The 15,249-nt window shown below is 38.0% G+C and overlaps 1 protein-coding gene across 3 annotated transcripts in view; it reads left to right on the plus strand.

Moving 5' to 3' along the window:
* Positions 1 to 15,249, plus strand: part of TOGARAM1 (TOG array regulator of axonemal microtubules 1) — a 101,544-nt gene that overhangs the window by 77,637 nt on the left and 8,658 nt on the right. For all 3 annotated transcript variants that reach the window (XM_032244489.1, XM_032244491.1, XM_032244490.1), the window contains 2 exons: positions 59 to 185; positions 1,868 to 1,986. In XM_032244489.1, coding sequence (XP_032100380.1) covers positions 59 to 185; positions 1,868 to 1,986 — 246 coding nt within the window. The remainder of the gene's footprint in view (positions 1 to 58; positions 186 to 1,867; positions 1,987 to 15,249) is intronic.

Raw genomic sequence — 15,249 nt, forward strand, 5'->3', positions numbered from 1 at the left:
AGAAACTGAGCTTGTTAATGTCTAAAATGTAATATACCTATTTTTCAAATATTCATAGGTTTTATGGTCGAAAGATGTTGTTCTTCATGATGTGTCATCCTAACTTTGAAAAAATGCTTGAAAAGTATGTCCCATCTAAAGATTTGCCATATATTAAGGAATCTGTTAGAAACCTACGACAAAAGGTATGTGGAAAAAGGTTGTTTTATGAAAGACTTTAAAAGCAAAGTTTATTTTTACATCAAGGTAAAGGATAGGAGTAATTACTTATTTGATTATTTCTCTGTTAATCATTTGGAATATATCTACAATAGCATTTCAACAACTACAGTACTAAGTAGACATACATATTGTCAAGCTTTGGAAGTAAATGTTTATTGAATAGAAGCTTGATGTTTGGTAGAATATAATTTGGCTTATTGGAGTTATGAGACATGGGTTTGAATCACAGCTCTGACAGCAACTGTGTATCTTATACGTTTCTTCATTTCTTTAACTAGAATTCTCACTTTATAAAATGAGGATAATAATGTTTACCATTCTTAGTCCCTGCTTTATTTATCTTGTATGTTCCACTATTAGAGCTATTACCACACTGCAGAACATTTATAAGTAGCTCCTTGAGGGTAAGTGCCATGTCTTATTTGTCCTGGTAGATAATGGGAATTCAGTAATATCCATGAAATGAGTGAGAGAATATTAAATGAAATAAAATATAAAAAGTAATCTATATATTATTTTAAAAATATGTTTAATAATGTAAGTGTTTTCTATTGTAATTTATGTCATTTCTCTCTGATAACCTTGGGCTAAGGACTCACTTATAAAGGAATAATATTACAAAGATATGTAACAATAGACATTTTGGAGCATTTTTTTTCTGCCCATCGAGCTTGAAGATTTCAGCATAATTGTCATAGAGCTTATTAAAATAACCATGCAAAAAAAATTATCTGACTAAAATGAAGCAGATTGTATTTGTGAGTCTTTCTAATACAGGAAAGGTTTAAAGTAGTTCTTACCAAAATATTTATTCTCACACTCCTAATGTTGCATAGGAACAACAGTGTTCAGTGTTTATAGACTAAGTCCATACGTTCTATATAGATTTTAAGCTTTAAGAAGAGTGGCTATAAAATACAGCATATTATTATTATTATTTTATTTTATTTATTTATTTATTTTTGAGACGGAGTTTCACTCTTGTGCCCAGGCTGGAGTGTAATGCTGCGATCTCAGCTCACCGAAACCTCCACCTCCTGGGTTCAAGTCATTCTCTTGCCTTAGCCTCCCAAGTAGTTAGGATTACAGGCATGTGCCACCATGCCCAGCTAATTTTGTATTTTTATTAGAGATGGGGTTTCTCCATGTTGGCGTGATCTTAGCTCACTGCAACCTTCACCTCCAGGTTCAAGCTATTCTCCTGCCTCAGCCTACCGAATAGCTAGGATTACAGTACCATACCCAGCTAATTTTTGTACTTTTAGTAGAGACAGTGTTTTCCCATCTTGGCCAGGCTGGTCTTGAACTCCTGAGCTCAGATGATCCACCCATCTCGGCCTCCCAAAGTGCTGGGATTACAGGCGTGAGCCACCGCACCTGGCCCAAAATGCAGCGTATTTTGAGTTTTTAACCAGTTCTCATAAGTCAATATATACTTTCCCATTAGTCACATATTTTGTTAATTTACTGCTAACTACAAGGTGTTTTATGTATCTCATACTCTTTAAAGCATAAGTATACCAGATTATTAAAATACTTTCCATCTTAAAAAATCAGTGATGGCTGCTTTGGAAATTAAATTGTGTAAGTTATTTCACTACTAGATTTAAAACTTGTTTTGTACTAATTTTATATTTCTTTGCAGGGTTTGGGAGAGCTACCATTGGATACTCCTTCAGCAAAAGGAAGACGATCTCATACTAGCAGTGTTGGAAATACAAGATCATCATCTGTTTCCAGAGATGCTTTCAATTCAGCTGAAAGGTATGATAATGTGATAGTCCTTATCATTAGAAAAATTAGTCCCTAGTTACAGTAGTCTCATTTGAATGTTTTCATAAACTACCTCAGGGGTATTTGCCAAAATGGAATCGAATATTAAAAGTTTAGAGGCCGGGCGCGGTGGCTCAAGCTTGTAACCCCAGCAGTTTGGGAGGCCAAGGCGGGTGGATCACGAGGTCAAGAGATCGAGACCATCCTGGTCAACATGGTGAAACCCCGTCTCTACTAAAAATACAAAAAAAAAATTAGCTGGGCATGGTGGTGCGTGCCTGTAATCCCAGCTACTCAGGAGGCTGAGGCAGGAGAATTGCCTGAACCCAGGAGGCGGAGGCTGCAGTGAGCCGAGATCGCGCCATTGCACTCCAGCCTGGGTAACAGGAGTGAAACTCCGTCTCAAAAAAAAAAAAAAAAAAGTTTGGTAAGGATCTAGAAAGCTTGAGGTAATTAGATTTAATAAGGGAATTATATTTACAGCAACTTGCTTTTTTTTTTTTTTTTTTCCTGAGACAGAGTTTCATTCTTGTTGCCTAGGCTGGAGTACAATGGTGTGATCTCAGCTCACTGCATCCTCTGCCTCCCGGGTTCAAGTGATTCTCCTGCCTCAGCCTCCTGAGTAGCTGGGATTACAGGCATGTGCCACCACACCCAGCTAATTTTCGTATTTTTAGTAGAGACGGGGTTTCGCCATGTTGGCCAGGCTGGTCTCAAACTCCTGACCTCATGATCCGCCCACCTCGGCCTCCCAAAGAGCAATTTGCTTTTAGATGCACTAAATATTAGTAATGCTGTAGTGTTATTGAACTTGTAAATGTTAGGCCTATTTTGGACAAATCATTTAAAAATATATATATAACCTTTATTTTTTCCCCCGATTGTAAAAGTAATACTTAATTATAGTTAAAGGAAAAAAAGATCCTTAGAAAATGAAAACATTACAGGGATTTAGAAAGCTAGGCATGGTGGCTCACCCCTGTAATCACAGCACTTTGGGAGGCTGAGGCAGGCAAAATTGCTTGAGCTCAGGAGTTTGAGAGAAGCCTGGGCAACATGGCGAAACCCTGTCTCTACCAAAAAAAATATAAAAATTAGCTGGGCCTGGTGGTTTTTGCTACCTGTGCTTTCAGGGTTTTAGTCATGAATTACTTACCTAGACCATTGTCCAGAAGGGTACTGCCTAGGTTTTCTTCTTGTAGTTTTGTAAATGTAGGTCCTACATTTAATCCATTTAGTTAATGTTTATATATAGTGAGATACTGTGTTTAATTCTGCTTATGGCAGTCTAATTTTTCCAGCACTGTTTATTGAAAAGGGTGCTCTTTCCTCCATGTATGTTCTTGTCATCTTTGTCAAAGATCAGTTGGTTGTAGATAAGTGGCTTTATTTCCGGGTTCTCAATTCTGTTCCATTGATTTATGTGTCTGTTTTTAGACAAGTACCATGCTGTTTGGGTTTTATAGCCTTGTAATGTAATTTGAAACCAGGTAATATGATGCCTGTAGCATTGTTGGTTTTGCTTAAGATTGCTTTGGCTACTTGGGCTCTTTTTTTGTTCCAAAAAAAAAAGGTGCAGTGAGCCACAAATTTTAGGATTGCTTTTTCTAATTCTGTGATAAATGATGTTGGTATTTTGATAGGGATTGCATTCAAACTGTAGACTGCTTTCGGCAATATGGTCATGTTAATTATTCTGATCCATGAACCTGGGATATTTTTCCGTTCGTTTTTGTCATCTATAACTTCTTTCATCAGCATTTTTAGTTTTCCTTGTAGAGATCTTTCACCTCCTTGGTTAGAAATATACTTCTAGGTATTTTATTTCTTTTTTAGCTGTTATAAGTGGGATTGCCTTCTTGATTTGTTTCTCTGCTTATTCATTATTGGTGTATAGAAATACTACTGATTTTTTAAAGTTGATTTTGTATCCTGACACTTTACTGAATTCATTTATCAAATCTAAGTCTTTTGGTGGAGTCTTTGAAGTTTTCTAAATATAATATCATATCATCAGCAAACAGGGATAACTTGACTTTTGCAGTTTGGGTGCCTTTTATTTTTTTTCTCTTGCTTGATTGCTTTGTCTAAGACCTAAGTACTGTGTTGAATAGAAGTGATGAAAGTGGGCATCTTTGAGTTGTTCCAGTTCTTAGAGGGAATGCTTTGAACTTTCTCCTGTTTGATATGATGTCGGCTGTGGATTTACATATATATTTATTTATATATATGGCCTCTATTATGTTGAGGTATGTTCCTTCTATGCCTAGTTTGTTGAGGATTTTTACCATGAAGTGATGATGAATTTTATCAAATGCTTTTTCTGCTTCCTTTGAGATAATTTTATGGTTTTTGTCCTTAGCTCTGTTTGTGTGATGTACCGTATTTTTTTATTTGTGTGTGTTGAACCATCCTTGCATCCCTGGTATAAAACCCATTTGATTCTGACATTTTATCTTTTTGATGGGCTGTTGTTGCTATTATTTGGTTGAGGATTTTTACATCTATATTTATAGGGGATGTTAGTCTATAGCTTTCATCTTTTGTTGTGTCTTTTGCCTTGTTTTGGTATCAGGGTGATACTGGCCTTATAGAATAATTTAGGGCATATTCGCCCTCTTCATTTCTTGGAAAGTTTCAGGATGATTGGTGTAAGTTTTTGATTGATTGATCATACATTTGATAGAACTGTGAATCCATCTAGTCCTGTGGGGTTTTTTTGCTTACTGATTCATTTTCACTACTCATTATCGGTCTGTTCAGGATTTCTGTTTCTTCCTGGTTCAATCTTGGGAGGTTGTATGTTTCCAGGAATTTGTTGATTTCCTCTAGCTTTTCTAGTTGTGGAAATGTAATTGTTCATAATAGTCTCTAATGATCCTTTGTTTATTCTGCTGTATCAGTTATAATGTCTCCTTTCTGATTTTATTTGTGTCTTCTCCCTTCTTTGTTAAGCTAGCTAGTGATTTATTGATTTTATGTTTTTGAAGAACCAGTTTTTCAATTCATTAATCCTTTGTATTTTGAGGGGTTGGGGGTTATTTCATTTAGTTCTCATGTGATCTTTGTTACTTACTTTCTTTGGCTAACCTTGGGAGTTTGGTTTATGATTTTTCTAGTTCCTTAAAGTGTGATGTTCAGTTGTGATCTTTTTACCTTTTTTTTTTTTTTTTTTAATAGAGACAGGGTCTCACTCTGTTGCCTGGGCTGAATGAAGTGTAGTGGCATCATTATAGCCCTCTGCAACCTCAAACTCTTGGGCTCAAGCAATCCTCCTGCCTCGGCCTCACAAAGTGCTTCCTACTTTTTTCATGTAGGCATTTAATGCTATAAACGTCCCTCTTAGCACTGCTTTTGCTGTATCCCACAGGTTTTGGTATGTTGAGTTTCCATTTTCATTTACTTCAAACAATGTTTTAAATTTTTGTCATTGACTCTATGATCATTCAGGAATATGTTGTTTATTTTCCATGTATTTGTTTAGTTTATAAATTTCCTTTTGGTATTGATTTATAGTTTTATTCTGTTGTGGTCTAAGAAGATATTTGATATGATTTCAGTTTTTTAAAATGTGCTGACTTATTTTGTGACATAATATATGGTCTGTGTTAGATAATGTTCCATGTGCTGATAAGAAAGATGTATATTCTGTAGTTTTGGGGTAGAATGTTCTGTAAATGTTCAGTCCTTTTGGTCCAAAGTCCAATTTAAGTTCAGTGTTTCTTTGTTAATTTTCTGTCTCAATAATCTGCCTAGTACTGTGAGTGGGGTGTTGAAGTCCACACTTGAGAACAGGATTGTTTTGCAGTCTTACCTCTTTCTTTAGGTCTAGTAGATATTCATTTTGTGAATCTGAGTGCTCCAGTGTTGGGTGCATATATATTTGGAATTGTTACAACCTCTTGCTGAATTCATCCCTTATCATTATATAATTACATTTTTTGTCTTTTTTTTTTTTACTGTTTTTTATTTAAAGGTTATGTTGTCTGATGTAAGCACAGCTATACCTGATTGCTTTTGGCTTCTGTTTGTGTAGAATATCTTTTCTTTTTTTAGACAAGGTCTCACTCTGTTGCCCAAGCTGGAGTGCAATGGTATGATCTCTTCTCACTGCAACTTCCACCTCCCTGGTTCATTGTCCCGAGTAGCGATTCTCCTGCCTCGGTGTCCCGAGTAGCTGGGACTACAGGCACGTGTCAGCACCCCCAGCTAATTTTTGTATTTTTAGTAGAGATGGGGTTTCACTGTGTTGGCCAGGCTGGTCTTGAACTCCACTCTCCTTAGCCTCCCAAAGTGCTGATATTACAGGCGTGAGCCACCGTGCCCAGCCTAGAATATCTTTTTCTACCACTTTAATTTTAGTCTGTATGTGTCTTTCAAGCTAGGGTGAGTTTTTTATAAGTAGCATATAGTTAGATCATGTTTTTTATCTCGTTTGCCAATTTGTAACTTTTAAGCAGAGGATTTAATCCATTTGCCTTCCAGGTTAATATTGATATGTGAGTGTTTCTCCTGCCATATTGTTAACTGTTACCTACCTGTTTTATAAATTATTTGTTTCTTTCTTTTTCTCTGTTTTCGTGGTTTGGTGGAATTCTGTCATGTTGCCATTCGATTCCTTTCTCTTCCTCTTTTATATGATTGCTTTATAAGACCTGTGTGTTTTATACTTTTGTATGTTTTTATGATGGCAAATATCGACCTTTGTTTCCATGTTTGGACCCATTTGGGTATTTCTTATAGGACCAGTCTAGTGATGACAAAGTCCATCAGCATTAGCTTATTTCAAAATTATTACTGTGACCTCTTTGCTCTGTTATAAAATATATTTTATTTTATTTTTGAGACAAGGTTTCACTCACTGTGTTGCCCAGGCTGAAGTACAGTGGTGTGATCACATCTCACCACAACCTTGACCTCCTGGGTTTACTCAATCCTTCTGTTTCAGCCACTGGAGTAGCTGGGACCACAGGTACACACGACTACGCTGGCTAATATGTTTCTTTTGTTTTCTTTTGTAGAGGTGGTGTTTCACCATGTTGCCCAGGATGGACATAAACTGCTGGGCTTGAAGGATCCTCCCACCTTAGCTTTCCAAACTGCTGGGATTATAGGCATGAGCCACCACATCCAGCTTTAAATATTTTAAACACTATTGGCCAGGTGCAGTGGTGTGCACCTGATATCCTAGCACTTTGGAAGGCCAAGGTGGATGGATTGCTTGAGCTCAAGACTTCGAGACCAGCCTAGGCAACATGGAGAAACCCCATCTCTACTAAAAATAGAAAAAATTAGCCTGGCATGGTGGTACATGCGTGTAATCCTAGCTACTCGGGAGGCTGAAGCAGGAGAATCACTTGAACCTGGGAGGCAGAGGTTGCAGTAAGCTGAGATTTCTCCATTGCACTCCAGCGTGGGCAACAGAACCAGACTCTGTATCTCTTTTTTTTCTTTCTCACTCTGTTGCCAGGCTGGAGTGCAGTGGCGCTCCCCGCAACCTCTGCCTCCCGGGTTCAAGCGATTCTCCTGCCTCAGCCTCCCAAGTAGTTGGGACTACAGGTGCACACCACCACACCCAGCTATTTTTTTTTTCTTTTTTGTATTTTTAGTCCAGACGGGGTTTCACCATGTTTGCCAGGATCCTCTCGATCTCTTGACCTCATGATCTGCCTGCCTCTGGCCTCCCAAAGTGCTGGGATTACAGGCGTAAGCCACCGTGCCTGCCCAGATTCTTTGTCAACAAAACAAAACAAAACAAAACAAACAAAAACAAAAAACACTATTGAAAAACTATACGAATACATAGTATTCATAGTATACCTAGGTATCTCTCATATTTTCTGTATTTGTGTATCTTTGAAATAATTCATAAACTAATGACTTTTATAAAAAATAATAATGTATGTGAAAGTATATGCTTTGGGACCTTGATATTTTAAGTACAGCCCACAAAGCAGCCACATTGGCATCACCAAGGAGCTTTATAGAAATGCAAAATTTTTTTTTTTTTTTTTTGGCGATGGAGTCTTACTCTGTTGCCCAGGCTGGAGTACAGTGGCAGGATCTTGGCTCACTGCAACCTCTGCCTCCTGGATTAAAGAGAGCCTCCTTCCTCAGTCTCCTAAGTAGCCAGGACTACAGGCATGTGCCACTACACTCTGCTAATATTTGTATTTTTAGTAGAAACAGGATTTCACCATGTTAGCCAGACTGGTCTCGAACCCGTGACCTCAGGTGATCCACCCACCTCGACCTCCAAAAGTGCTGGGATTACAGGTGTGAGCCACTGCGCCCAGCCAGAAATGTAAAATCTTATACTCCTTCCAGGCCTACTAAATAAGAATCAGCCGTTTTTCTACCTTGATATTATATAATCTCATAAGATCTTAGATCAGATATCTTGGTCAAAAAATGTTTTCTGGAACCCATTAAAATATGCTTTCTTAACATTTATTCAGAGCATACTGTATGGGAGGCTTTTTCTAAACATTTATTTCATAGATATTTCTCAAGTTGGGCTTATCTGATATTTTCTCACAATTAGATGGAAGTTATGCAATTTGGCAAGAAAACCACAGAAGTGATGTTATATCCTTCTCACTGCATTACATCATGAGGTACATGATGTTGTTACATTTTAATACCAATAACATTAACTTTCATCTTTAGCTTATGGTGGTTTCTGCTAGGCACTGTACTATTTTTCCCTTTATAATTAATAGATATCTTTGGAAACTTTGAGACTGTGTAAATATCCTATTTCTTACCATACATATGCCTGCTAGTTTTAGCCACCACTGAGAGATTTTGCCTATAGCAATTAGTGTACTGTTTTTTTGCCTAATAATGATCTGCTAGTTTCTTGATTTCTTCTACATTGGTTGATTTTTTTTCTTTACAGAAAAACTGTTCCATTTTCTTTATATGTTTATTTATGCAAATATTTATTTATCTTCATGAAGACTAATGGATTTCTATTTTATTCTGTCGGCTATAATTGAATACTGCCATTATTTCCCTCTTCAAATTGTTCCAGCTTTAGGAGCTCCCTCAGGTTGGCCGCTGTGCTTTGGCAACATGCCCCATCTGTTTACTTTCTGTCAGCAAATGATTCTCCAGGATCTTCTTATATTTTATTTCCTCCTTTCAAGTCTGTATGCTTCTAATTTATTTTTCCTACCTTAATACTGTACTGGTTAGAATATCAAATATAATTTAAAATAGAAGTAATAACATCTTTACCTTATTCCTGATCTTTGGGACAAAATGTTCAGCATTTCACCATTGTGTATGATATAAGCTGTAGGTTTCATAGAAAGCTCTTTATCAGATTAATGAAGTTCCCTTCTAGTTTGTGAGTTTTTAATCATGAATGCGTGTTGATTTTTTTCTCAAATGCCCTTACAGCATCTATTAAGATAATTATATTTTTTGTTTATTTTGTTATTATTGTGAATTATATGGTTAAAAATGATAGCTTGCATTCCTTGGATTAGCCCCGCTTGGTGATGATGATGTGTCATATTTTTAATATGTTACTGGGCTTAATTTACTAAAATTATTTGAGTGTTTTTGTGTCTAATCATGAGGTCTTTAGTTTTCTTGTCTTAGAATGTTTTGGATTTGATATTGGGATAATGCTGAATAATGATACTCTTGTGGTTTCTCCGTTAATACAGGGGCTACTTAGAAGTGCATTTAATTTTAAAATGTTCGGAGATTTTCCAAATATCATTTTATTAATGAGTTTAAATTTAGTTTTGTTCTGTCATTGAACATGCTGCATATGATTCTAATTCTTTTAAACTTCTTGAGACTTGTTTTATGACCCAGCATGTGTTCTATATTAGTGACTATTTTATATTTACTTGGAAGAATGTACATTCTGCTCTTGCTGAATGTAGTATTCTATAAAATGTCAGGTTAAGTCAGTTGTCATTCCAGTGCTCTATAATCTTACTGATTTTTTTTCTACTTGTTCTATCAGTTGCTGAGATAGCAGTATTGACATCCCCAGTGTATTTGTGGATTTATTTATACTTTCAGTTGTATCACTTTTTGCTTCATGTATTTTGACCTACTGTGATTACATTTAAATACATTGAGGATAGTTGTGACTTTCTGATAAATTGGTCCTTTTGTCATTATGAAGTACCTCTATCACTGGTAATATTCTTTGTCCTGAAGTCAATACTGGTAGAGTATCTTAGTTTATTAACCAGTTTTCTTTTGATAGAAGATTTGCATGGTATGTCTTTCTTTAAATTACAGTGTTAGGAAGCTGTAATTCACCTACTGTATAATGTATCTATTTAAGGCATGCAATTCAATGTTTTTTAATACAGATTGTCCCCAACTTAGGATGGTTCAGCTTATGATTTCTCAACTTTACAATGGTGCAAAAGCAATATGCATTTAGTACAATAGAAACTGTACTTTCAGTATCCATAGAATCATTCTGTTTTTACTTTCAATATAATATTCAATAAATTATTTATTATAAAATAGGCTTTGTGCTAGATTATTTTTCTCAGTATAGGCTAACGTTAAGTGTTCTGAACATGTTTAAGGTAGACTAGACTAAGCTATGGTGTTTAGTAGGTTAGATGTATTGAATTTTTTGACTTAAGGTATTTTCAATATACAGTGGGTTTATCGGGATGTAACTCTATTGCAAATTGAGGAGCATCTCTGTATTCAATGAGTTATATAACTGTCATCACAATTTTAGAACATTTTTGTCACCTTACATCTCATTTTTTTTCAACGTCACGAAGATTTATTTCCCAGTTTTCGTCTAATATTTGTACAGTTTTAGTTTTTATATTTAGGTCTTTGATATATATATATATATATATTTTTTTTTTTTTTGAGACGGAGTTTTGCTCTTGTTACCCAGGCTGGAGTGCAATGGCGCGATCTCGGCTCACCGCGGCCTCCACCTCCCGGGTTCAGGCAATTCTCCTGCCCCAGCCTCCTGAGTCGCTGGGATTACAGGCACGCGCCACCATGCCCAGCTAATTTTTTGTATTTTTAGTAGAGACGGGGTTTCACCATGTTGACCAGGATGGTCTCGATCTCTTGACCTCGTGATCCACCCGCCTCGGCCTCCCACAGTGCTGGGATTACAGGGTTGAGCCACCGCGCCCGGCCCTTTAATATATTTTGAGTTAATTTTTGTACATAATGTTAGGTAAAGGTTCAACTTGATTCTTTTGTATGTGGATATCCAGTTTTCCCAGAATCATTTGTTGAAGAGACTGTTCTTTCTTCATTGTATGGTCTTGGCATCCTGGTTGAAAATCCGTTACGCGTATATGTTTGGGTTTATTTGTGGATTCTCAATTCCATTCCATTGATTATAGATGCCACTGTCAATCCTTATGCCAGTACCACATGGTTTGGATTACTGTAGTGTTATAATAAGTTTTGAAATTGGAAAGTGTGAGTCTTCCAACTTTTATGTATATATATATTGTTGCACTTTAGGTTCTGGGGTGAAATCTCATACTTATTAGTAGTCATTCTCCATTTCTCCACAATCTTCCCTTCCCCAACCCTAGGCAGTCTCTCTTCTGTTTCTATGGATTTGCTCATTCTGGCTATTTCATACAAAGGGAATCATACGATATGTGGTCTTTTGTGTCTGGTTCCTTAGACTTATATTTATGTTAAGGCTTATCCATTTTTTTTTAAAAAATCAAAATGTCAAGGGCTCTTCCATGTTGTATCATTTATCAATACTTAATTCCTTTTTATGGGTAAATACCATTCCATTCATCCATATGTGGCTATAGCACACATTGTTTATCCATCCGTTTGGTTTTGTTGTGGACATGTTTTCAGCTCTCTTGAGTGTGTAGGAGTGGAATTGCTGGATCCATATGATAACTCTACGTTTAATCTTTTGAAGAACTACCAGAAAATTTTTCCAAAGTGCTACCATTTTACATCTCACAGTAGTGTAAAAGGTTCCAATTTTTTCACATCCTCACCAATACTTGTAATTATTGTAGTGGCTACAAACCAGTATCTCATTTGACAAAGATTCTTCTTGACCAAACTGCAGATGAGGAGTTGTGATCCCTTGGAGGAGGAAAGGTGTTCTGGTTTTTGGTGTTTTCATCTTTTTTGCGCTGGTTTCTTCCCATCTTTGTGGCTTTATCTACCTGTGGTCTTTGTAGTTGGTGACCTTTGGATAAGGTCTCTGAGTGGACATACTTTTTGGTGATGTCGAAGCTATTTCTTCCTGTTTCTTGGTTTTCCTTCTAACAGGCCCCTCTGCTGCAAGACTGCTGGAGGTCCACTCCAGACCCTGCTTGCCTGGGGATCACGTGCAGGGGCTGCAGAACATTAAAAGCTGCTGCCAGTTTCTTCTGTTATGATCATCCCAGAAGAGTACCTGCCAGATGTCGGCCTGAGCTCTCTTTTATGAGGCGTCTCTTTGGGTATATGGGGGTTGGGGAGCTGCTTGAGGAGACAGTCTGTCCCTTATAGGAGCTCAAGTGCTGTGCTGGGAGCTCTGTTCCATGCAGAGCTGTTGGGCAGGTACGTTTAGGTCTGCTGCAGCGGAACTCATAACTGCCTCTTTTCCCAGGTTCTTGTCTTGGGAAGGTGAGGCTTTATTAATAAGTTCCTGACGTGCTACTGCCTTTTTTCATAGATGCCCTGCTCCACAAGGAGATAGTCTATTCACAGTCTGCCAGCAGAGGCGTTGCTGAGCTGCCGCAGGGTCTGCCCAGCTGCTGTGTGAATTTCCTTAAGGTGTTGTTTATAGAGGTACAGTTAGAACTGCCTCGGTAGTGGTGGATGCCCTTCCCCTCACCCAGGTGGACTGTCCTGGGTCCAGCTGTGCTTGCTGCACAACTCTCAATCCAGAGTATTTCAGATTGCTTGGTTTGTGCAGGGGTATGCACTGAACCAGATCACCTGGCTCCCAGTCTCAACCCCCTCCCTTTCAGTTGAATGGGCAGCTCTGTCTCCCAGGCGAATTCCAGGTGCCAGTTGAAACGGCCGCCCAGATTTATGTGAGTTTTTGTGTGCCATCCCACGACACTGGCTGAAACAGCCATGCTGGAAACATGGTGCTTTTCGGCCTGGGAATCTCCTGGTCTGTGGGCAGTGAAAACTCATTTGGAAATGTGGTGATCACTCACACTCTGCATTGTTCTTGCTGGGAACTGCACTCCAGAGCTTTTCCTATTTGGCCATCTTGGATCCTCCTCCTTTTCTTCTTTTTGTGCTTGTTATAAGATTGAACGAGAGGTAGGGGTGTGAGTGTGTATGTATTTTGGTATTTCATTTATTTCCTTCATTAGCTGTATCTTTTTGTTCCTTTTTTAAAGTGGTTGATCTAGACTTTGTAATATTCTAATGTGCATCTTTACTGTCTCACAGTATACTTTCAAATAGTATTAGACCACTTTAAGTATAAGAACCTTACAATATACTTGCATTCCTCTACTACATTTTCATCTTTTGTTCTATATTTGTCATGCATATTATAACCCCCAATACATTATATTTACTTTGAATAGTCAGTGTATTATAAACAATGCTGTCATGAACTGTGTTTATTCTTGATATCTTATTTTATCTACATTTTATATGCCTAGTGAATCTCTCCAGTTTGTTGCTACTTTGTCTTTTTCTCACTAAGATATGTTAATTGTATTTTACTATCAACTCCATCCCGATTTGAACCAACAAAAGCCATCTCAGAACGCCAGTTTGTTTCAATAATTAGATGGCTTTTTGAAGTGTTTTTTCTGTTTTACTCTTTTCATTTACTCACATTTTATGTGTCATATCAACTTAATATTTCTAATTGTGTTTCTCATTGCATAGGATTAATCATTTCGCAAATTAACTCTAGATTAATTTACTTAAAAAATTAAAACTAATGATAAATATATCTGCACTTTATATCACAATCCTGTGTCCATTTTCGGGATGATTCTGAGTCATTCATTAATTACTGCCCTTAAGACAACCTTAGTGCTTATTTTTTTTTTTTTTTTGAGACGGAGTTTCACTCATGTTACCCAGGCTGGAGTGCAATGGCGCGATCTTGGCTCACCGCAACCTCCGCCTCCTGGGTTCAGGCAATTCTCCTGCCTCAGCTTCCTGAGTAGCTGGGATTACAGGCACGCACCACCATGCCCAGCTAATTTTTTGTATTTTTAATAGAGACGGGGTTTCACCACGTTGACCAGGATGGTCTCGATCTCTTGACCTCGTGATCCACCCGCCTCGGCCTCCCGAAGTGCTGGGATTACAGGCTTGAGCCACCGCGCCCGGCCAGTGCTTATTTTAATAGTGCTAGTCATAGACATGGTGGTAACGTAATTGTTACCATTTTATTTGAGACTTGGCAGTCTGGCCAGGCAGAGTGGCTCATACTGATAGTCCCAGTGCTTTAGGAAGCTGAGGCAGGAGGATCACTTGACTCTTAAGAATTCAAGGCCAGCCTGGGCAACATAGTGAGACCCCATCTCTACAGAAAATTGTTTAAATTAGCGGATTGTGGATATGTGCCTGTGGTCTTAGCTACTCAGGGGGCTGAGGTCGATGAATCACTTGAACCCAAGAGTTCAAGGCCAGAGTGAGTTGTGATTATGCTACTACACTCCAGCCTGGGCAACAGAGTGACTCTGCATCTAAAATACAGAGAGAGAGAGTGACTCTACATCTAAAATACATAGATAGTCTGGGCACGGTGACTCACACCTGTAATCCCAGCATTTTGGGAGGCCGAGGCAGGCAGATCACTTGAGGTCGTGAGTTTGAGACTAGCCTGGCTAACAGGGCAAAACCTTGTCTCTATTAAAAATACAAAAAAAAAGAAATTACCCAGGTGTAGTAGCATGCGTGTATAATCCCAGCGGGGAGGCTGAAGCAGGAGAATTGCTTGAACCTAGGAGGCAGAAGTTGCAGTGAGCCGAGATCATGCCACTGCACTCCAGCCTGGGCGACAAAGTGTGACTTTGTCTCAAAAATAAAAATAAAAATAAATACAGAGGTAGACAGACAGACAGACAGATCGATTGACCAACCGACCTAACTGTCACTTTGCATGACTCTTTAGTTTCAAAGGGATGATAATCTAAACAGGAGTGTCCAATCTTTTGCTTCCCTTGCCTTAGTAGAAGAATAATTGTCTTGGCCACAGTGAAATATACTAACACTAATGATACCTGATGAGGAAACACACACACACACACACACACACACACACACACACACACACACACA

The sequence above is a fragment of the Sapajus apella genome, unplaced genomic scaffold (assembly GCF_009761245.1).
Source record: "Sapajus apella isolate SASKATOON/1434 unplaced genomic scaffold, GSC_monkey_1.0 scaffold55, whole genome shotgun sequence".
NCBI lineage: Eukaryota > Metazoa > Chordata > Mammalia > Primates > Cebidae > Sapajus > Sapajus apella.